The sequence below is a fragment of the Halichoerus grypus genome, chromosome 2, assembly GCF_964656455.1.
Source record: "Halichoerus grypus chromosome 2, mHalGry1.hap1.1, whole genome shotgun sequence".
In the NCBI taxonomy this organism is placed as follows: domain Eukaryota; kingdom Metazoa; phylum Chordata; class Mammalia; order Carnivora; family Phocidae; genus Halichoerus; species Halichoerus grypus.
This window is the reverse complement of record NC_135713.1, coordinates 7,072,325-7,094,155: the sequence shown is the minus strand read 5'-3', so window position 1 is coordinate 7,094,155 and position 21,831 is coordinate 7,072,325. Positions and strand designations below refer to the sequence as shown.

Sequence of the window (21,831 nt, the reverse complement as noted above, 5' to 3'; positions counted from 1 at the left end):
CTGCATCCTCGTGGGGCCGTTCCTCGGCGAGTGGGGAGAGACACTAATCCTGTGGGATCAGGGCCCCACCCTTGTGACACCCTTATGGCCCCATCTCCGAAGACAGCCACACTGGGGGTTGGGACTTCGACCTGTGCATTTGGGGGAGACACGAACATTCAGTTCACAGCAGCAGGCTTCCCTTGAGGGCCTCCCTTCTGACCAGAACGCTTATGGGATCACTGACATCCTCCTCACGGGTGTAATTCTTAGGACCACCACGTTCCAACTCTGCGCTCGTCATGGTGCATGCTAACAACGGTACCGTGATCAGTACCAAACTCTCCCACAGACAGAGAGCAGCACTGAGCCTCAGTGCACGTAATCAGGCCTAGGACACTGTCGGAATCGCAGCTGAGCTGGGATCTCAGACTCAGTCCTCAGATGCAAAGCCCCAGCGTCTTCTGTCTAAAAGACCATCAGTTACCCTAACGAGTCAGTGCTAGAACCACCTTCTATACTCAGGCCTCCAAGTTCAGGTTGGTTTATCAGCTTAACACATTGGCTTTTGAGAAAATTTGGGAATATGGAAAGGTTCAATTATTTTATACTTTACTTGGACTTTGGCAGGAACCATTCAGCTCTAATTGTTTTGAAAGAAGGTTTATTTTAATTTTTATTTACGAGCATGGGGTTTGAGATAGATGGGTGGTTTTTACATGCTCTTTACTATTTCCTGGTTTACTTGACCATTCACTTAGCATCTTCCATCTCTCATTTTCACCAATCAGATGAGGAAGGTGGGATACAGAGGCCCAGGAATATTTTAGGGATAAATTTTGCTAATATTGATTAATGTGCCTTGCTGACTGTAGAATGTATTTGGAGAGGACGACTCTTAGGGGCATTTATTGGGTGTCACACATTGTGTTAATGCTTGATTATATGCTTGTTGCTGTCTCTTCTCCCCAGTTCTGTAAAGTGGGCAGCACCATCTGCACTTTGTAAGTCGGGAAACCGAGGGATCAGTTTATGTCTATTATCCCAGCCCTGCTACTAAGAAAGTTCAGTACTAGACAAAGAAATTCCTATTACGGGTCAGGCGAGCTAACACTTTAGCGGGAACCGAACCTGAAGTAGCCCCAGGTCCTCACAGCATAGACCATTTATGTCATCATTAGCTAAACGCTGACTCTTTGCCCCTCTGCTGAGTCTCTGCACCCGAATTCCACCCTGCCCCCGGATGCCGGGGTGCAACATTAACTATTTATGAAAGCCCTTTGTAAAATCCTGAAAGTGAAATAGATCATCCCCTTTAAGAAAGTTCTTTGTAAAATCCCGAAGGTTAAAAAAAAAATTAACAAAGATGCTCACTAAATTTATAGGGTACTTGTAATGCCTGGATGTTTCTATTGCAAAAGTCTTCACAATGAACAGTGACTTAATAAGCCCGTGATGCCTTACCACCTCCAGGCAGTGGATAACTTTTAGCCCCTTTGTCTGAATATATTTGTAGCACACAGCAAAACCCCTCATTGCAGAAGGCCACGGGCGTCTGGTTTTATAATGCCGCTGTCACACTGAAGGGCTTACTCACGTTTATGAGACGGGAGTCGGTCTGTGCCATCGAACCAACGAAGCTTGCCGAGATGGGGCATGCATTCCGGGTGGGAAGCTTGCTTAGCTAGGCTGAACTTGTTTGGGTAGAATTTAAGATTTTCAGGGAACGAAAATTATAGATGATGATGATTCCTTGTGTAATTTCTGGTACAAATAAGTCCCAAGGATTTTCTTTCATTTTACCATATTTGATAACCATGTTAGCAACAGCATCCTGACTGACATTCATGAGACCATCTAGCTGGCACAGGGTGGGAATACATTTTGAACCAAGGATCCCTCCAGTAGTCATGTATAAATGGCCTTCTGTTTGCAGTAACCAGCAGTGAGAAGTGGTTCGATTTTTTTTTATTATTATTCTTATTTGCCTACTGACATTTGGAATTTTATGCAGCACTTGTAACTAGAACCAGCAAATTAGTTAGAGGAGCAGAAATGTGATTCAGGTTCAGGAAGAAGAATGGGTTAGGAGGGACAGTGCATCATTTTTCAAGATTTAATACAGACATCTCAATATTGAAAACAATAACAAAACAATGAAAAATGTTTAGTATTTGTACTGGTTGCCGTCTAGAAACCACCGTAGGCAGTGCTGGGAAAGCCTACCTCGTCAGAGCCTGCACTCCCCAGAGTCATCCTGGCCCTGAGCTTTGCAAGGAAAAACATTGGTCAGTAACAGGAAACACCATCCAGACCCAGTGGACAGACTCCAGAATTTTCTGTGCACTTTTGATAACCATCAATCAGAAATGATGGAGCCAAAATGGAAAACAGACCCTTAAAAGTGGTCAGGCAGATGAGGAGGCCATTGCTGGACCAAATGAAGGGGTCGGCTGTGTCATCAGGACCCTCTGATACACAGAGCAGGTTTGCAGCAAGATGGGAGGAAGAGTGCCATTCAGATCAGGCACTCTAAGCATGAGGCTGTGGGTGACTGTGGACTTGCACAAAGCTCCGGCAAGCCGGGATGAGGATGGGTCTATTGTCTTCAAAACAAACAAAAATGCAAATATTATTGCATTAAAAAAGTTAGTAGAATGATGACTCTTATTACTCTCAGAAGCGTTAACAAGACAGCCACTGTGGTTTGTAACACACTTGAGGACAATGACTCTTTGTATTGTTTCCGTCTTGCACCGAGTCCCCAAGGTGTCACACAGACACTCTGGGAACCCAGTGTATAAGGCACAGCTAGAGAATTTGCAGCCCCTTAGAGAGCTAGGTGGGTTATTTACGAGCCAATAAATATATACTATAAATCTAAATAGCTTTCAAAATAGTTGAAAAAGAATCCTTGGGTGAGATATTTATTATAGGCTGGCAAAATAAACCAAGATGTTATGGAATATAGTTCAAAATTAGTTCTTGGCCAACGATTTTGTTACCCAATTCCAGTGTGTAGGAGTCTTCCGCCCACCACTAAGCAGTTTTCCAACACCATCTGGGTGTCCTACGAGGCAACTCAGTTCTGACACTATTTACCAGGAGATAGCATCAGATCTCACAGGTGCAAGGATCAGTCCCACCAGGCTCCTACCCACCGCCTCGCCACTTCAGATGCTGATCTTAATTAAGTCCAGGTCCTCCCCTGTGCTTCTGATCCATTAGTTATCAATGGGAAGTTCCAGTGACCTCCCCCTCGGGTTCAATTAATTTGCTAGTGGGGCTCACAGAACTCAGAGAAACATTTTACGTACTAGAATTACCCGTTTGTTATAAAAGGACCTAACTCTGGAACCACCAGCTGGAAGAGATGCACAGGGCAAGGTCTGGGAAGAGGCACTCCATGCCCGCTCTGAGCGCCACTCCCCCCAAATCTCCATGTGTTTACCAACCTGGAAACCATCTGAACCCTGTCCTTTGTGGGTTTTTATGGAGGCTTCATTACATAGGCATGATTGATTGAATCATCGGCCATTGGTGATTGAATTGAACCTCCGGCCGCTCTCCCCTCCCTGGAGATGAGGAGGTGGATTGAAAGTTCCTACCCTCAGTTGGGTCTCCTGTCAACTGGCCTCCATCCTTAGGTTACCTGGGGGCTCTGGCTGCCCAGAGTCACCTCGTTAACATAACAAAAGGCACCTTTACTGCTCTTAGCACTTAGGAAATTTCCATGGTTTAAGGAGCTCTGTGTCAGAAAGAGGACAAAGACCAAATATGTATTTCTTACAAATCATGGTGTCACAGTGGCAGTTCTGGCTGATGACTTAAGATATGGGGACCAGGGTAAAAAGGACAAAGGCAGATCCGTGGTCCTACTACTACCCAGCTCTAGCCCACCAAGGCCTCCCAGGTCTTGCAGACCTCCAGATTCCTCAAGAGCAGCATGAGGTCCTCAGTTTTGTGTTAGGACTCCCGGTTTTTATGATGCCGATTTTTTAAAAACACTGCATACAACACAAAGCCTGGGTGTAGAACTTCCCCCAGCAAGTAGATAGCTAAGGGCTACCTGTGTTTCAATATTGCCGTTGATTTCAGGAAGAGAAAACTGCCAAACACAGCGTCACGCGCATGAGCTCACCTGGGTAGACCTCAGGCCAAGTCTGGGAGAGAGTTTCATTGTGTCCCACATTGGCAAACAGGCAATGTCCCTGTCCCTTACGTGCTACCGTTCAATACGATGATGATGGGAAATCTCCGGGCTCAGCCCCCTGCCCTACTAGCAGCTGCTGTGTACTCACCCACTGATTCCGTCCTTTACTGATTCACACATTTCCCGCTGGCCACTGCAGCTCAGTGGACCGTAGAATTGCTGTCCTGCTACAAGACAATTTACCGTTGGTTGATGGCTTCTCTGTACCAGGCACACTGTTTGTTCCTTGGCATTTCCAAGTGCTTTCAATTAATTTACAAATGCCTTCCACTGATGATCTCTGTTGGCCTCACTGCTGCCCTGTGGAGGGAACGGAGGAAGTGTTTCTCCAGCTACTTTACAGACAACCGAGACAGGCCAAGAGGCGGTGTCTCACCTAAGACGGCGTGGCTCCCCGGGCGGCAGAGCTGACCGCTCACCCGACTGCGTGGGGTCCCCATCACCTGGCAGATGGGCTGCCCCTGCAGGGATGTGTGACATTGACGATGCACTGGACCAGACTTGGAACCCATGTCTCTCCGATACTCTCTAATTTACAACCGGCTTATCATTTTACAGCACGTGGAGCATTGTATCAGGTGCTACGGAAATATCATCTATTTTAAAAAAGCCATTTCCATCCTACAGTTTTGCACCTCTCACTTGTTATGAAACCAAGCATTAGAGAGGGCGTGTGATAAACGGTAGTTTCAGGTGGTACCGACAGAGAGATCCATTTCCATCCACCTTGTTTATGGGAAGTTCTGCCGAGGATCAGCTTTTGTGGGCGCCAGGATTTAAGCTTAGGAAAGAGATGAGAAAGATTGGTGAGGATTTTCTGATTGTGTGCTCTGCCCCAGGAAAGCTTTTCTCTCTTTCCCACCCCTCTGTCTACCTGGTTCTTGCCAAAACCCATCCTATGCACCGCCTGCCCGGCCTCTGCACCCCACAGCTCTGGATTCACTTCTCAGCAATTGTGAGGCCTGATCTTCCCCCCCACCCCTGCTCCCGTATCTCCCAGACTCATCTTCATGACAGCACCTCTGTCTGAACATCTCTCTCCTTCTCTTCTTCCTGTAGTCTTCTTTTACCCTCCTCTTTCCCCATCTCCCTTCCTCCCTCACTCTGGCTTGGAGCATGAGCACAAAGCAACAAGGCCTGCAGTGTTTTGTACCCAGGTGAAAAATACTAGAATAATATTATATCATTTACAGGTAAAAGTGGCCTAATTCTATCTCCATGGAATCCATATCTTGCTTATAGACCCATCATTCTAATAGGGAAAGTAATAGATCTATATGATGTTCCTGGTTGCTGCATTTTCAATTTGAGTCCCTGGTTTATCAGACAGACAGAATAGTGTGCACCTGGCCAGACAGCTCCCATGCGACTCAGCAGGTGATGGGGAGTTTTTATGCACCTGTCGGATCATTCATTTATGATGGAGTTTAAAGACTCCCCAAATGCGATGGGTTCACATCTGGAATGGAAGGGACAGCAAGGGCGGGGAGTTTGGGGGAAAGGGAGAAACGCCCGTGTTTGCACGAGGCAGTGACTCAGCTGCCATGTCCCCTCCGGCCAGGTGGCCAGGATCGGCCGTGGGTGTCCAGGTGGCCTGTGCGTGTCCCGTGACGGCCTGCTTTCCCTTGCAGTGTGGCACGGTGGACCAGGGCCTGTACACGAACCTGACGGAGAGGAACCTGCAGGATGCTCAGAGGTTCATTCTGATGCATGAGGTGGTGCAGCCCGTGACCTCGGTGCCCGCCTTCATGGAGGACAACAGCCGCTTCTCCCACGTGGCCGTGGACGTGGTGCAGGGCAGGGACATGCTGGTCCACATCATCTACCTGGCCACAGGTAGGAGTTGGTGCCTCCTCTGAGTTTTCGACCATCTTTTGCTTTCATGTTTTACATTCTAAACGTGTACTTCCATTGTCAAGCTGTGAGTCTGTCTTCTCTGCTCACCCAGCAAAACCCATGGAGCAGCCTTGTCCTCGTCATCCTCTGTGCTTCTCATAGGAAACTTCGTTTCACTCTCTTTCTGCGTTACACTGGTTCTGATTTTAGTCGGGAAGACTGCCTGATTTCTTCACTATTATTTCTTAACTACTCATAAAATAAGTGTTTTCTTAGCAAGACCATTTTCATTGGGATAATTTAAGACAATGGAATTTGTTAAGAGGACATTTGCTAGGTGCAGTATTATCCTGCGATTGTCATTGTGATTTTCATTTGGTTCAAAACAGTGCTCACAAGATATTCTTGTTGTAGGATGTAGATACAAGCATTTGAAGAATATGTTTGGGGTCATAAACAACAAATTGTTTTAAAGAAAACATAGGCAACATTGTTGTTCAAATTATCGATGATGTCTAATCATGTCCAGTTTCCATTTTCACCAGCATATTGGAGGCAGGTCCTGTCTTGGTTTACGGCACAGAGAGTGCAGGGGCCCTGAGACCAGCCTCAGTGACCGTGTCCCAGTTCGCATATGTGTCCAGCTTTTCCTTGCCTTCGGGTCCTCCTGCCCAGAGCTCCCGCACCGTGGAGCCCGCCCCCACCCCTACATCCTCTGTCCAGTGCCCTGTGGAATGGCCACTTTCTCACAGAACACAGTTTCCATTGTTGTTTATAATATTTTATACCCATCGGTTGGTTGGTTTTATTCATTAAGTCACCGAGATTTATTGAACGTTTACTATTTTGTGGTTCATATGAGCCATGATGGGTCAGATGGTGAGCAGACTGGCAACGTCCTCCTCTCCTGAGGACAACACATAATCAAGCAGTCACTACGGGCAACGACAGAGAGCTGTGACAGGCTTAGGCAGTGGATGTGAATAGAGCCATGGGCTCGCAAGAGCCAGGGAGGCTCCTGTACTTGTCTGGTGAGGGCTGGCCTCTCCCAGCAGGTGATGTTTAAGCTGAGAGCTTCCTAAGGAGGAAGACCTGGCCATGCAGGACGAGGGAAACAGCAAAGGTGTGGGAGTGGTCAGCTGTAGGTGGGGCCACCATGTTGTCAGGTAAGGTAAGGACAAAGATGTGACCTCTGGATCGCCAAAAGAGGCCACTCATGCCTCTAAAGTTCCATCTGAGGGAGGAGAGGGGAGGAAGTGAGATGGAACATCCATGATGAGCAAGGCTTCGAAGAGGATTGATGGGAGCCTGAGGGATTAGGAGGTCAAGTTTGTTGTGTGTTTTAAGAGAAGACAGAGAATTACCAGTGTGTGTCTTGTTCACCAAAGCATAAGAAGGAATCATGGCTCGTTTTCTGCCATTTTTATCCTCAATGCCCACAGAGTACCCGGTGTGAGGTAGATTGAGGAATGAGTGAACTGGATCTTTCCAAAAGTTTCCCTAGTTTTTCTTCCTAAATGTTCTGGTTGGTGCTGCAGAGAATAGAGTCCTCATGGAATTCCAGGAGGCTGCTGAGTCTCTTATCAGTACCCGGAGTGGGGATGGCGAAGGGGAGAGGAGCTGGTCCTGAGCAGGCCTTGGAAGGTCCGGGTGGGGCAGCCTGAGGCCTCAGCCTGAGTATTCTGACCTCTTCCACAACCATGGCTGTAAAAAGGTGATGTTTGCTTCCTTGTGTTTATAAGGATTTGTAGTGAGCTTTGAGGATTTCTAATGGCGCTGTCCTGGTACTTTAATTTTGACTCGTGTCTCAGTCAGTTCAGGCTACTGTAACAAAATACCATAGACCAGGGGGCAGGGGGTGGTTTAAATTACAAATCTGTTTCTCACCATTGTGGACGCTGCATGTTCAACATCAAGGTGTCAGCCAATTTGTTTCCCTGTGAGAGTCCTCTTCCTCATTCATAGATGGCCATCTCTTTGCTATGTCCTCACATGCTGGAAACAGATCATCTCTCATGTATGTTTTATTTTTTTTAAGATTTATTTATTCATTTTAGAGAGAGAACATGAACAGGGGTAGGGGCAGAGGGAGAGGAAGAGAGAGAATCCTCAAGCAGACTCCCCGCTGAGCAGGGAGCCCCACTCGATCCCAGGACCCCAAGATCATGACTTGAGCTGAAGGCAGACACTTAACTGACTGAGCCACCCAGGCGCCCCTTCATGTATCTCTTATAGCACTGATGAATACATCTTGAAGGAAATACCTTCTTTTCTAAATTTTTATTTAGAATAAAATCCATTTTTAAAGGATATTTTTAGCGATCCAGCATATAGGTTTCTTCTTTATTTCCAAGGATTTGAAATGTGAAAATGGAATACTGGAAAGATTAGTCTGTTTTCAGGCTGATCTGTTTTCACTAACCCTGCGAAGAGCTGAACAACTTCCTGACAAGTAGGGGTGACAAAGATCAGAGATTTTGACTTAAAACTCTAAAGGCACATGTCGATGTGGTCTTTTATTTACATCTTCCCAGTGGAGCTCCATCCAGGCAAACCAGGAACATTCCTCGTCTTTAATATTAAAGCTAATACTGAGCACACATGGCTGGGGTCCTTCCAGCCCCATTGCAGCACCTGCTGGACCTCATCCAGGAATTTATAAATGCTCCACTTGTAGAGTGTGAGTGTAGCATTCCTCAGGGGCCAACATGAAGCAGAGTGCTTCCTAACTTGCTGTCTTGGGTTTGGGCATCCGGGTCTGGTGAGAAGTTTATTTACTCCCCCCTGGATTTTACTTGAATTAACAGGAACTAGAGAAAACCTGCCAATGGCCATTTGAACATTGGTTTATTTTATTTGTCAGTATTATTTAAACATCGAAGTGAAATAGACCTTGTTAATAGTGCAGGTCCTGGTGCTTCTTGCAGCTCGAATGGTTTTTCCCTGCTGGCCGCCACCCCATTGAGTCAATGGGCCTTTCCCTGACACGCCCCCGGTCAGCCAGCTGTTACTCTCTTTCTCTCTCACTGGAAATCTGGGCTCATTATCTGGGCCACCCTGTGCTGCTGTCTTAAAAGCTCTTTCTTTGAAGGTCTTCTCAGAGCAAGAGGCAAAATGGCAAATGGTAACTCCTTTAGGATATATATGCCTGGGGAGGGGGGGTCGCCGGTTGGCTCAGTCGGTTAAGCATCTGATTCTTGAGTTCCGCTCAGGTCATGATCTCAGGGTCCTGGGATCCAGCCCCGCATCAGGCTCTGTGCTCAGCCCAGAGTCTGCTTGTCCCTTTCCCTCTGCCCATGCCCCCCCCCCCCACCGACTCGTGAGCTCTCTCTCTCTCTCACTCTAAAATTTAAAAAAAAAGAATAAAAGAAGAAGATGCACGCGTGGACTTTGTAAGTGACTCAGTCTCACATCTGGACAGCTGCTCGGCTCCCCCTGCAAAGACAGAATTAGAGACGTGTTGACTGCTCATGTGTTCTGCAGTTCTCCTCCTCGCTTGCTTGGCAGAACACCAGCTCCCTGGCACTCTGCCTCTGTGATGGTCCTTGGCTGGCCCTGCCCTGCCTGCCTGCCTGCCTCTCACGTGTGGCTGTTACTCAGGCTCTGCCCAGAGTCATGGGGGTTCTATTTCATGCCACCTCCCTGGAAATACCATTCAGTTTCAGGGTTTCTACTATCCCTTCCAGGATGACGTATATTACTTTTATTTTTACTTTGTCTCCATTCCAGTGTGTCTCTAATTGAATGTGTGTCTTTACTGCACAGATCTGCTTCTGCTCCCCTATTCTCTCTTGTTCTTTTTGAGGCAGCACATCCTGGAGATTCGAACCCTCTGCCACCTCTGTTAGCCATCCGTTTTATTTTTCCATAGCTATTTATTCCGTTTCCAACTCTAACTATTCTACAAGTACTACTTTAAACCCATGTTTGTTCATCTAGAGAAGGGATAAGACCTGGATTCTGATTTAGTACAGAGAGCTGGGACACACACACACACAGACACACAGAGAAAGGAATATGTATTTAGAACAAGAAAAGAACTAATAACAAATTACAAATTTTATTTTAGTTTTTAAATTTTATTTTATTATTCTTTATTGAAGCACAGTTGATGCGCAATGTTACATTAGTTTTAGGTATGCAACATAGTGATTTGACAAGTTTATACATTATGCAGAACACTGGGATTTCTAACAGGCTCCCAGGTGAACTTAATGCTGTGCATTTTTGGACCATATTCAAGTCGTGCTGTTCTGGATGAAATAAGAATTTTCTTGGCCTAGAATGTCTCTAGAGACGTACCTTACCTTTCTCTGTGGTTAGTCACCAACATCGTTGTGATTGGTTCCCAACTGTTTGTGATGCAGCTGTGAAATCTGTTATCTAACCTGAGCCTAACGGATGTGTTTACTGTTTGTTTCAGCAGCTGTTGGTATGATTTGCTAACTAGTTCACAAAACATCTGGGACTTGATTTGAAAGAAAATGTGTAAGATGCAGCAAGCTAGTACAGAATGATTAAATAATGATTAAAAATCATTAAAATATATCAGGCAATGGGGTGCCTGGGCGCCTCTGACTCTTGTTTACGAGCTCAGGTCATGATCTCAGGGTCATGAGATCGAGCCCTGCGTTGGGCTCTGTGCTGGGCGTGGACCCTGCTAGGGTTCTCTCTGCCTCTCCCCCACTACCCTGCTCAAGTGTGTGCACACGCTCTCTCTCAAAAAAAAAAAAAAAAATACACACATATACATGCACATATGGCAAAAAAAAAAAAAGAATCAGAAGGTCAGAAATTATCTCTAATAGAACTTGGTAGTCTGGACAAGGGGCAGGCAATAGTACCAGGAATGATTTCTCTGAAATAAAGAAACATTGAGTCTGAAAATTTCAAAGCACACCATGTTTGAGCAATATTGATTCAGAATAAATGAACACCGCATGTAGCCAGGTTAAGCTTTTAAATTCCAAGGATCAATAAAGCATTGACATTCAGAAGAAAAATAACTACAACGGAAAACAGTTGGGAGGCCCCAGCTCCAGCTGCATAAATCTGTGAAACGTGTTCTAAAATATTCTGAGGAAAAGAAGTGTGAATCACTAATATTATGCTTAGCCAGGAGTAAAGAGAGCATAGGCAGACACTCCCCAAAATGAGACGATCTCATGCATCAGAATACCGGGGGTCTCTTTTACAAGCACAAAACAAGACTAATTCCTGCCTAGATTCAGCCAAACAAATGATGGAGAAGCTTTGAGAAAGAAAGGAAAACAAAACAAAACAAAATACAGCAGTGGACGTCTCTATACCAGATTTCAAACAAAACAACATATATAGTAATTGGAGGAAAATGAAGTGTGATTCAAGGGTTTTATTCTAGGCTAATCTTTCCTTCAAAAGAAAGGTGCGGAGAGAATTTGGGGATATAGCATCTGTGATTTGAACCTTAAGAACAGAAAACCTTAATTTCTAGCCAAAGGAAAAAAAAAAATCAGAACAAAAACCTCAGGAAGGAAGTCATGGGAAGAGGATGGGTGTTAGGATGAGAATCCATTTTCATTTCAGATAAGGAGCAAGTAAGGTGTCCTGGTGAACATGACGCAGCAAGCGCTCTTGAGAGTTGGTGGAGCGTAGCGTGTTCGGCAAACTTAGAGCTTCGAGGAGGCCTGGGAATCGGACAGATCTCCAAGCACGTCCTCAGCTTCTCTTGTCCTTACTCTATCCTGGACCCTCAGCCATTTGCTCTGTCTCATTCACCACCGTGGCTGATAGATTCCTGGCAGGACTGTGGGATTCTTCCAACTGATGCCTACCAGCTGGTGGCCAAGTGCCTCCTGCCACCTCCGAATTGGGATGAGACATCGTACCACTGGTGTGGGATTTGGCTTCTCATGCAGGTGCAAAAGGGATGGGGAGATGCACCCCAGAAACACAGGGGGCTTCGTTCCCTGCGAGGTGAGCTTCAGCCAATGAGATGCAGGGCATGGGAAGAAACAAGCTAACACATTTCCTTTCTCTTTCTCCCTCCAATGGGCTGTCCGCCGAGGCAAGTAGCCAAAGCAGACGTCTCTCTGTGGTTCGATATAAAGGGGCCATGGCACCTCGCGTGGAATTACTCCCTGTTCTTTCCTGCGTTCCTTTTTTTTTTTTTTTTGCTTTTTTTGTTTTGTTTTGTTTTAGTTTCTAGTGTACAATATACCCTGCTTCCTTTCTTCCTTCACTCACGCAGCCCTGGGATTGTGCCCCTAATAATGCATTAGCTCTTAATCCTGCTTCATGCTCTGTGTTCTCAGCAATCACAGTAAGAGAGAATTTACTCAACCCTGCAGGGCTGCATGGCTACAAACATAGGCAGAGATAGAAGATATATGCTCTGTAGACCATGTTGAGATACTCAGATTTCAATCTATAATCAATCAATAATAATAATAATAAACGAGCGCCTGGGTGGCTCAGTGGGTTAAGCATCCGACTCTTGATTTGGGCTCAGGTCATGATCTCAGGGTGGTGAGACTGAGCCCCGTGTCGAGCTCTGCACTTGGTCTGAGGCCTGCTTAAGATGCTCTTTCTCCCTCCCCATCTGCCCCCTCCCCACTCGCACATGCACACTCTCTTTCTCTAAAAAAAAAATTAAAAAATAGTCATAAAACTGAAAATTTTATAAAGAAAGAAAGTAACATGAAACAATAAGTATTTTCAAAGATGACTGTCCATAATTCCTGGAGAATGAATTGGTGGGTAGCCCCAAGGGTAGAAATGGTACAATTTGGATCTGCAACATCAGTGTGATTTTGCTGCAAGTTTCACTGATTATATGAAAATAGTCATTAGAGTGACACGTCATGCCACTGCAGTTATGTAATGAAGACAAGTCTGTACTCAGGGCTACTGCATTCGGAAACGAGGTCCAGGAGGACATGGGTGTGGTGGTGTGGCTGGCAGACGGGCGGTGATGGTGTCGACTGAGGAATGCACTCTTCACCGCAGCGATATTGCCCCCAAGAAGGCAAGAGTTGATTCCTGAGGGACAAAACTATCTTACTTTTAGGTATAAAGCACAGATACACATGCACTGCATAAATATGTATATATATAGTTTTTAGTATTAAAATTTCAGGTACTGGAGGACAAATACAGGAAAATTAAAAAAAAAAAACAAAAAACAAAACTATGAAAAGTCTCCTTGCTGGAGAGATAAAGAAAAAAAGTTTGAGAAACACTGCTCTTGGGACTTTTCATGGAGAGAAGTTAACAGATTCAGTGTATGTTCTGGAAGTATGGAGGGGTGAGGAAATGGGTAAGGTCACGAAAGCTCCTGATTTGTTTGGTTTGGGCATTTGAATAATTGCTGACAACCTTTTCTGAGAAGGGGAGAAATGGAAGTTTGGGGGCCAGATTCCCTGGAGAGGTTTCATCCATGAACACCGCAGTCTCCCCACCCTTCAGAAGCTTATATTTTTAGAGACAGATACAAACAACAAAATAAACAGTTATAGGAAGCGTCACTTGGGGAAAAAAAATAAAGCACGAAGAAGGAATGCGGGAGGCCGGGATTTCCGTGCTAACAAGCCATTTCTAAGGGTAACGAGTGGGATCCGTTGTGTTTAGTGATTATCAGGAGGTAGGAGGTAGAGCCTGGAATTGTACTTTCAAGGACTTCCCGTGTTTTGGAGGGCACCATCTTGACTCTTTTCAGTAGTGATTAGACCCCATGAGTCTGACTTTTATAAAGTTTCCAGCTACTGATGGGAATCACCTCACTGAGCAGGAGAAAGGGTCACTGAATGGGTGACGTTCTGAAGGCTCCCAGAGGCTGGGGTCCCATAACCCCAGGGAGGAGAAGGGAGATGCCTCAGTGCAGATGGGACCCCAGTACTCATGTCTTCCCATGGCTTTTCTGGGAGTACCATGGAGAAAATAGAGCCAGTGGCTCTATCCTACCCTCCCTTTCTTTTCTTCCAAATATGTGTATATTTTAAAGGTTTTATTTATTTATTTTTAGAGAGAGAGAGAGAGAAAGAAAGGGCATGTGAGTCGGGGGAGGGGCAGAGGGAGAGAGAGAGAGCAAGAGAGAATCTCTAGTAGATTCCCAGCTGGAGCCTAATGTGGGGCTCAATCTCATGACCCTGAGGTCATGGCCTGAATTGAAATCAAGAGTTGGATGCTTAGCTGGCTGAGCCACCCAGGCATCCCCCAAATATATTTTTAATATAGAACATGGCATCTTTATTGTTACTTGCTACCAACCATTATTAAAATTCAGAAATCAGTAATGCTTCCCAAATGAGCTAGTAGAAAAACCCAGAAAGAAACAATATTCGTTATACTCTAGAGTTTCTCCTGTAAGAATAACAGTTGGCAACTGACTTAGCACATGCCGAAATCCCATTCCTGACTTTATCCCTCTGTGTACAGTTTCTTCCAGTATCTTCTCTAGCCCTGCAGAAGGGGATATGCAGAGAGGAAGATGAGGCCGCTGAGTGCAGGACGGACTCCAACAGTCCCTAGGACTGAAGTACACAAAACTTGAGAGACTCTAGGGAGATCCCCGTGGGCACCAAACATTGACTGATACACTTCTGTTACTGTTATTAATAGCTGTCTCCCTTAATATTTATAATTGATTTGCAACTACTTAGGTGTCATGAGCAAGCATAGTATTGTGCAGATCCTATATTGGAAAGAATTTTCAACAATCACTCCTAATTCTGTCCATCTCACTGGACACTGGAAATCCAAACCTAATCTGAACTCGCTCAGCGTGTGTCCATTTGTGTAAGGGGTTCTCTCCCGTAGGCTAGAAGGAAGCATTACATAGTTTGTTCATTAGATAAAATTTAATAAATTTTGTGTTTAATGATAAAATCATTGTAGAGAATAATAGCAGAGTGGGGAAATCCCAATGACCTGGTATTATGGGTTAGATTATGTCCCGCCAGAAGACATGTTGAAGTCCCAACCCACCAATATCTCAGAATGTGAGCTTATTTGGAAATAGGGTCTTTGCAGATGTGAGTAGTTAAGATTAAGTCACAGCGCAGTAGGGTAAACCCTTAATCTGATAGGCCTGGTGTCCCTTTAAAAGGAGGACACACACACACACACACACACACACACACACAGGGAAAAGGACACATGACAACATGGACAGAGACCAGAATGTGCAGCCACAGGCCCAGGAACACCCGTGATGGACAGCCACCCCCCGTAGCTGGGAGGAGACAAGGAAGGATTTTGCCCAGAATCTCAAGGGAGCACAGCCCTGCCGATACCTTGATTTCAGACCTCCAGCCTCCAGCGCTGCAAGATGATACATTTCCGTTGCTTTAAGCCATCCAGAATATGGTCTTCTTTACTGCAGCCCCAAGGCACTAATCCACCTGAGGGTACTTGGCCACTCTGCCTGTGGTCTTGCAACCAAATTTAAAGTGTAGCCTGGCTTTCTCCTGTTCCCCTGACATTTCTCAGTGACTAGAACTCAATGAACAAAATTGGTATTTTACTGTTAGTTCAAGCCAGGCCCAATTAAAATGGAAACTGTACTGTTGAAAACAATTTAATATATGCCAAGCCACTTCAGATGGCATAAGAACAACCAATTGTTTGGTTTTACTAAATACAGAAACATTCGTTCTTGTATTTTAATGCGTTTTGTTTTTAAACATGTTTTCTGAATAATTTTAGTAGTGCACGCCTAGATCCCCAACCACAAAATAATAGGGAGTTCTGTGCTACAAATGAATGGATGTCCCGGTTTCCTCTGAATGTGGGGCAGGCGGCCTCTGCGTCTCCGGAGTGGCCCATTTTCCTGCTCGCTTCTTCTCCACCTTCTTGTGTCTGAGACCCTGCTGAGTCTTCCAGTCTTCCGCTTGCTTGTTTCACATGATGGGTATTGATCGAAAGTTGCCCCAGGTAGTAAAGCGCTGTGGTCTGTGGACAGAAGAAATACAAACCATTTCTCTTTACCACGTCTTTTCATATAAACCCCGGCTGACGCTCATGGCTGATGTATCTCATGAAGATTTCATGGTGGTTACTAGAGTTCAAGTACAATAGTCTCCTGTTCCCAGACCTACTGTCCTCTTGTTTATACAGCAATCTGGGTAGGATGTCATTGTTTCTGTGGGAAATGATGTCCTAACCCCAAAGAGATTTTAGTGGCCACCCAGTGCCCCAAATCTCCACTTCTGCAGAGCAAGCCTTTCTCTGTGGAAACTTTGCAAAGTGGTGACGTCAACAATGTGCCATCTCTTCTCTCTCTCTCTCCTCTGTCCTTTCTTTGTACTGTGACCACGATGCATGTCCTTTTGCTGACCTGAGGGACCCGAACACACACCCCGGCAGGAGGGGAGGCGGCAATGCCTCTCCCCCAGGGGGCGCCACTGCTCAGCCATTTGGCGGTCCCAGGACCCCGGGGGAGCATTCAGGAGTCCCTCAGGAAGGGACTGTCCACTGCTCCGGGGTTGGTGTGGACCTCTGTGAACACAGAGGATCGGGATGAGGTTTTGTGATTCCTTTGAGAATGCAGGGAACAGAATTCTAGATCTCCACCACACGTGCACCTCGCAGGTGGGCATTCGATAGTAGGTGGGATTGCCATCAGCGGGCCCGACGCAGCCATTGTCTGCACTGTTAAATCAGGAAAGTGAATTGTTCTTAGCACCATAAAATCCGGAATAATTTGATTCTTTCATGTTAACAAATGGAATCTGTGTGCTAGGAAAACTCGGGTTCCACTCACTTGGCCACAGTGCTGTGGTCTCCTGGCCCTTGAAAGGAACGTTGTCTTCAGAGTAAATCTTTCCATGGTGATTTCCTCTAACTTGATGTTGGCCACGGTAACGGGGTTTGGAGAGGTTGGCAGGTTGCTTGGACCACAGGGGGGCCCCATCTGATCAGGCAGCCAAATCATTCCTCGGATTGTTTATGCCTTGGTTTTGAATGTGTACCTTCTTCATTTTGACCTTAGCACCTCCTCGCTAACTTGTAGATATGATAATGTATGTAGATATGGGTAATTCAATTCTAAAGCAGATAGCAGGCATTCAGAAGGACTAGGAAGGAATAAGTACAATCTCCACCGCTTGATAAAAGGTCATTAACAATGACATTGTATAGAGGCTTTTATCCAGAAGCGGTTAGACTGCAGAGTAACTGGAAGACCACACACCCCATTGTTTCTTTGCAAATAAGCCTTCTGCAGAGGAAATGTGGATAGAAAAGTCCCTAGTGTAGGGCGCCTGGGTGGCTCAGTTGGTTAAGCAACTGCCTTCGGCTCAGGTCATGATCCTGGAGTCCCGGGATCGAGTCCCGCATCGGGCTCCCTGCTCAGCGAGGAGCCTGTTTCTCCCTCTGACCCTCCCCCCTCTCATGTACTCTCTCTCATTCTCGCTCTCTCAAATAAATAAATAAATCTTTAAAAAAAAAAAAAAAAGAAAAGTCCCTAGTGTAAAAGGGATTTGACAGACCTGGGGGGAAGAGAGCACCAAGGTATAGGGAGCGAGGTGTGCCTATTAATATTGTTCTCACCTGGAACGCATCCGAGGAAGTGGGCTCGCCCCAGATTGTCCTGGCAAATGAGCAGAGCGCACTCCCTTCCACCAGGATGCCTGCAGCGCAGTGTGATTTGGGTAAACAGCCTGCTGCCATGGTGCAAATATTGACAGTTCCCATGTCTCCAAACAGACCTGTTCTGGATGGAGGGAAACAGTATTTGTCATGTGCAGAGATGTCACATAAGAATTTCTTTTCATTTTTGTCTTTCAAAAAATGGCATGGTTTCACAGCCAGATTAAAAGACGGTTGAATTACTGGTTGGCTTATAAAATTTCCACCCCACTTTCCTTTTGAAAGGTAGAGATAGCCACATTGATGTTCCTTAAATAGGGTATTTTATGGTCTTTCAATAGAATTGCCCGTACAAAAAGATGTGGCAGGGGTTCTTATCAAGGAAGCATACAATTCTCATGGTGTTAAGAATGGGATGATGTTCCAAGCTGATGTCCTCAGGGGCAAATGCTGCCCCGACCTGATTTAATCTGACTTACCCATTCGATAAATAAATATTTCCTTGGAGAAGCTGAGGACATGACTTTTACTGATGAAACCTTCTATGAAGAATCAACACAGCCTGCACCTAACCAACCCCTAAATCAAGAATACCTGAAATTAGGTGGGCGCCTGGATGGCTCATTCGGTTAAGCGACTGCCTTCGGCTCAGGTCATGATCTCAGGGTCTTGGGATCGAGCCCCGCATCAGGCTCCCTGCTCCTCGGGGAGCCTGCTTCTCCCTCTCCCTCTGATGCTTCCCCCTACTTGTCCTCTCTGTCTGTCAAATAAATAAAAAAAATAAAATCTGAAAAAAAAGAATACCTGAAATTATAATTCTGTAAGCAGTTACACATGTAGACCAAAGAAAAAATCAATGTGAAGTAAAAGTTCCTTCCCTTGTTTTGCATCGGCTGACCTTAGGATATGCTAAGTAATTGCCAAATGTACGGGCAGATGAAAAGTGGGAAACCTGTCCGTCTGTCCATCCAGCTATCCTTCTCATCAGCCAAGCCCCACTGTCATTATTTTAACCCCAAATATGAAAGAAAAAACTCTAAGCTTTTGGTTCTATCTCACCCTGTAGGAGCATTCAATGTAAATTAGTTAACTTTCTGACCAAGGGGATAATTATCATCACTTTTTGGATTTCTGAAGACTGCAGAAATCAGTTTAACTCAGTTTGAAATTTTTAAAGCATTTTGAGATTAAAACACAGTCTGGGAGAGCGGTTCTTGTTACCTGTTTTTAGTTTAACTCTTGTGCTCCGACTGGGTATAAAGACGCTGATGGAATATGTGATTTGTTTTTTGAGGAATTAGACTTGAGTTGAAAGGAAAGGAGAATTTGCTCAAGGAAAATTTGTTTCTTTAACTAGAAAATATGTCTGCAGCTTTGTGACCATGTGAGGCTGAAACACTGAGAGTTGTCTGTAATCAGTAGAAGTCCCTTCAGGTTAAGTGACTGACTTGGTTTCAGCTCAGGTCATGATCTTCAGGGTGGTGAGATCGAGCCCCGTGTCGGGCTCTGTGCTCAGCAGAGTCTGCTTGAGATTCTCTCTCCCTCTGCCTCTGCCCCTCCTGCTTGACTGCTCTCTTGTGCTCTCTCTCAAATAAATAAATAAATCTTTAAAAAAATAAAAACCCTGAGTTAAGACCAGTAGAAGTTGGTTTTCACACTCTTAGGACAGATAGGAGGTTTTAGAGGCCTACATTTTCATGTATGTGTGCCAATAATAAAAAAATCCAATAACTAATTGTCTAAATACTCAAATACATTTGTGGGATTTTTGAAATAATAAAAAAAAAATCCACCCCTAGTATTGAAAGTGATCTCTAAGGTTAATTATCAGGGTAGAAGCTTCATGTAGGTCCTCATTGATATGATCACTTAATTAATTTTTAAAATCTGACCTTGTCCTTAGCAAAAGAGCTCTGGTTCGATATGAAAAATAGTGGCCTTGACTTGTCCTTGATAAATTGGGTCTTTAAAGGCAATCTTCACAAGGAGCTGCTGCTTTTTGAGTTAAACAATAATTTTTTTCTTTCATTTAAAAATTTTATTGATTATACAGAGTTGGCATGTTTTTAAATACTTGTGGGCAGCATTAATTATTTCTGGACCAGATAAGAGCCAGTTGTCTTGGTCTTTATTGAATTGCTGACCTGTGATCATTCTCTGGGCAGCTTATCTTCAGGAATCTCTAACTTTCAAAGGTGGGTCCTTAACCTGCACCTGTTGCTTCCTCTGATCCCTTCCTGGCCTTGGGCACAGAGCATGCTGGGAGCAGGAGGGCGCAGACTCTGGGCCAGCTCATCGCGCCCCGCTGGTCTCTGGCCTCTCGCCTAGTTTTAGTGACAGAGCCTTTGACATCTTCTCTCCTGAGCACTGTTCCAGTCTTTTCTCCGGTGTCCGAGTTTTGTCCTGCCTCCTCTGACACATTCCCCTCCCCGGAATCACGGTACTGCTCACGTGCCCTGTGGTTGGTCCTGCTCTATCGCCAAACCCCGACCTGTTGCCTCCCCTCTGCCCCACCCCAGTCCTCTGTCTCCTGCTGTGTGATTGGGACCCTCACCGTGGTCTTCATGGTTGGACGATGTATCACTGGTGTTGGGTTTAGGCCGTCTCTCAAATATTCAGATACGAGTTATGGAAAAACAGTGAATTTTGTTAAGACTCGCAATTTGCCTTCTGTGTGAGTAAGAACTGGCTGGGATGCCACAATGATCACCAACTAAACCCACAAAAGATTCGGGGAGCCACACTGGAAAGTCAGCATGGAAGCCAGCATGCTGAAGGGCTCGGGAAGCTGCCCATCAGTGTGGGGCCCATCATCTCAGAAGTGTTACAGTGAGAGCCTGTTTCCCTGCACAGGATCATTTGAGAACATGTGTCACGTCTGCCCAGTGGGTCCAGCTGGGGCTGTCCTGTCCCTCGGATATTTGGTTCCTTATTTCAGATCCCACTTTCATGCCTTTGGACATCCACAGTTTTCCCCGTAACTTCTGTTGAGTAATCTCTGGTCTTAGGCTCACAGAGTCCTCTCTGTGCTCTGGTGGAATGTGTTTCTCACGTGCTGTCAGCATATCTTGGAAGGTAGGGAGATGGCTGCCTGGTGGGGAAGGATGGATGGATCTTCCTAAGAGAAGGCACAGAATATGGAAAACTAACGGGACATTTGAAAGGTGAAAAATTTAAATTCTCTGGAATTGTGGGTAGAAAGATAGGAGATGAAGCTGAAAGATAGGATGTATCAGATTGAAAATTTTATCCTAACAGATGAATTCAGGATTTCAGATGCATGGGCAGATTTGAGCCAAAGGGGAGCAGACATAGCTCAGTTTTGAATATGCTGTATTCCCGTTGTGTGTGAGCGGTCTGGTAGTTGGAAATCCTTTTTTGAAGCTGAAGAGAAAGGTTTGGGTCAGTAATAGAGACCTCGGCTCCGCTTTGAAGCCATAGGAATGGATAAGGTCCTGCCTGAAGAAAGCGGGTGAAAATTGTAGCTACCACATAGCTTGGAGCTTTAGCCACTTGTTCATAATTAGTTGAATGTAGCAATTCAGAAGAGTGACAAAATCATTTTCTTATTCCATTGGGGAGAGAGCTATCTTTTTTCTTTTAAATTAATGTTGCAAAAGTATAAAAGTGCTTAGCAGAGATTTTTCCTCAACCATCCCAACTCACGCTAATGGGACCAGACGCCGTGTAAATTTCACCACTGGGGTGACAGGCTGATTTAGACTCTTTTTTCCCGCCTGGTGACTGTCAGGGAAGGGCTGCCAACTCTGCCAAGTGGGTGGCTGTTGTATAATTTAGACACAATAAATCCAAGGCCAGTAATTTCCTTCTAGAAACTTGAATTGCCTCCTTTGCGAAACGATGAGAGTTAGATCTAAGTGGTGTGGTCAGATGAGAGCTTCAAGAGGACACCCAGAGGACTCGATTGATTGCTCTCATTTTAATTGTAATACTGTTTTTATTCATAGGAAACTCCAGTGATAAACTTCCTAGAAGCATCAGCTTCTGATTTTGCATAAAGGAGTGTTTGGTTTGGTTTGGTTTTTTGTAAGGCAGTAGAAGGTGTTGGGACGGGAAGCATCTCCCCTCCAGCTTCAGGTGAGGCGAGGACTGATGGAGGCAGCAGCTTGCTCATTTTAGACAGAACTTGAGTAGAGCTTATAATCCTGGAAGTAGCAAGAAAATAATGATAGTGGGTTTTTACATGCACTGTGTGCCAGGCACCGGCCAAGCCC

The 21,831-nt window shown here is 45.3% G+C and overlaps 1 protein-coding gene across 8 annotated transcripts in view; it reads left to right on the top strand.

Annotated features, from left to right (window-relative positions):
• The window catches only part of SEMA5A (semaphorin 5A), a 479,512-nt gene that overhangs the window by 330,174 nt on the left and 127,507 nt on the right, over positions 1 to 21,831 (top strand). For all 8 annotated transcript variants that reach the window (XR_013445480.1, XR_013445478.1, XR_013445479.1 and 5 more), the window contains one exon: positions 5,824 to 6,028. Coding sequence is in view for 5 of the 8 variants with exons in the window: in XM_036104506.2 (XP_035960399.2) it covers positions 5,824 to 6,028 (205 nt within the window). In the remaining 3 variants the exon portion in view is untranslated. The remainder of the gene's footprint in view (positions 1 to 5,823; positions 6,029 to 21,831) is intronic.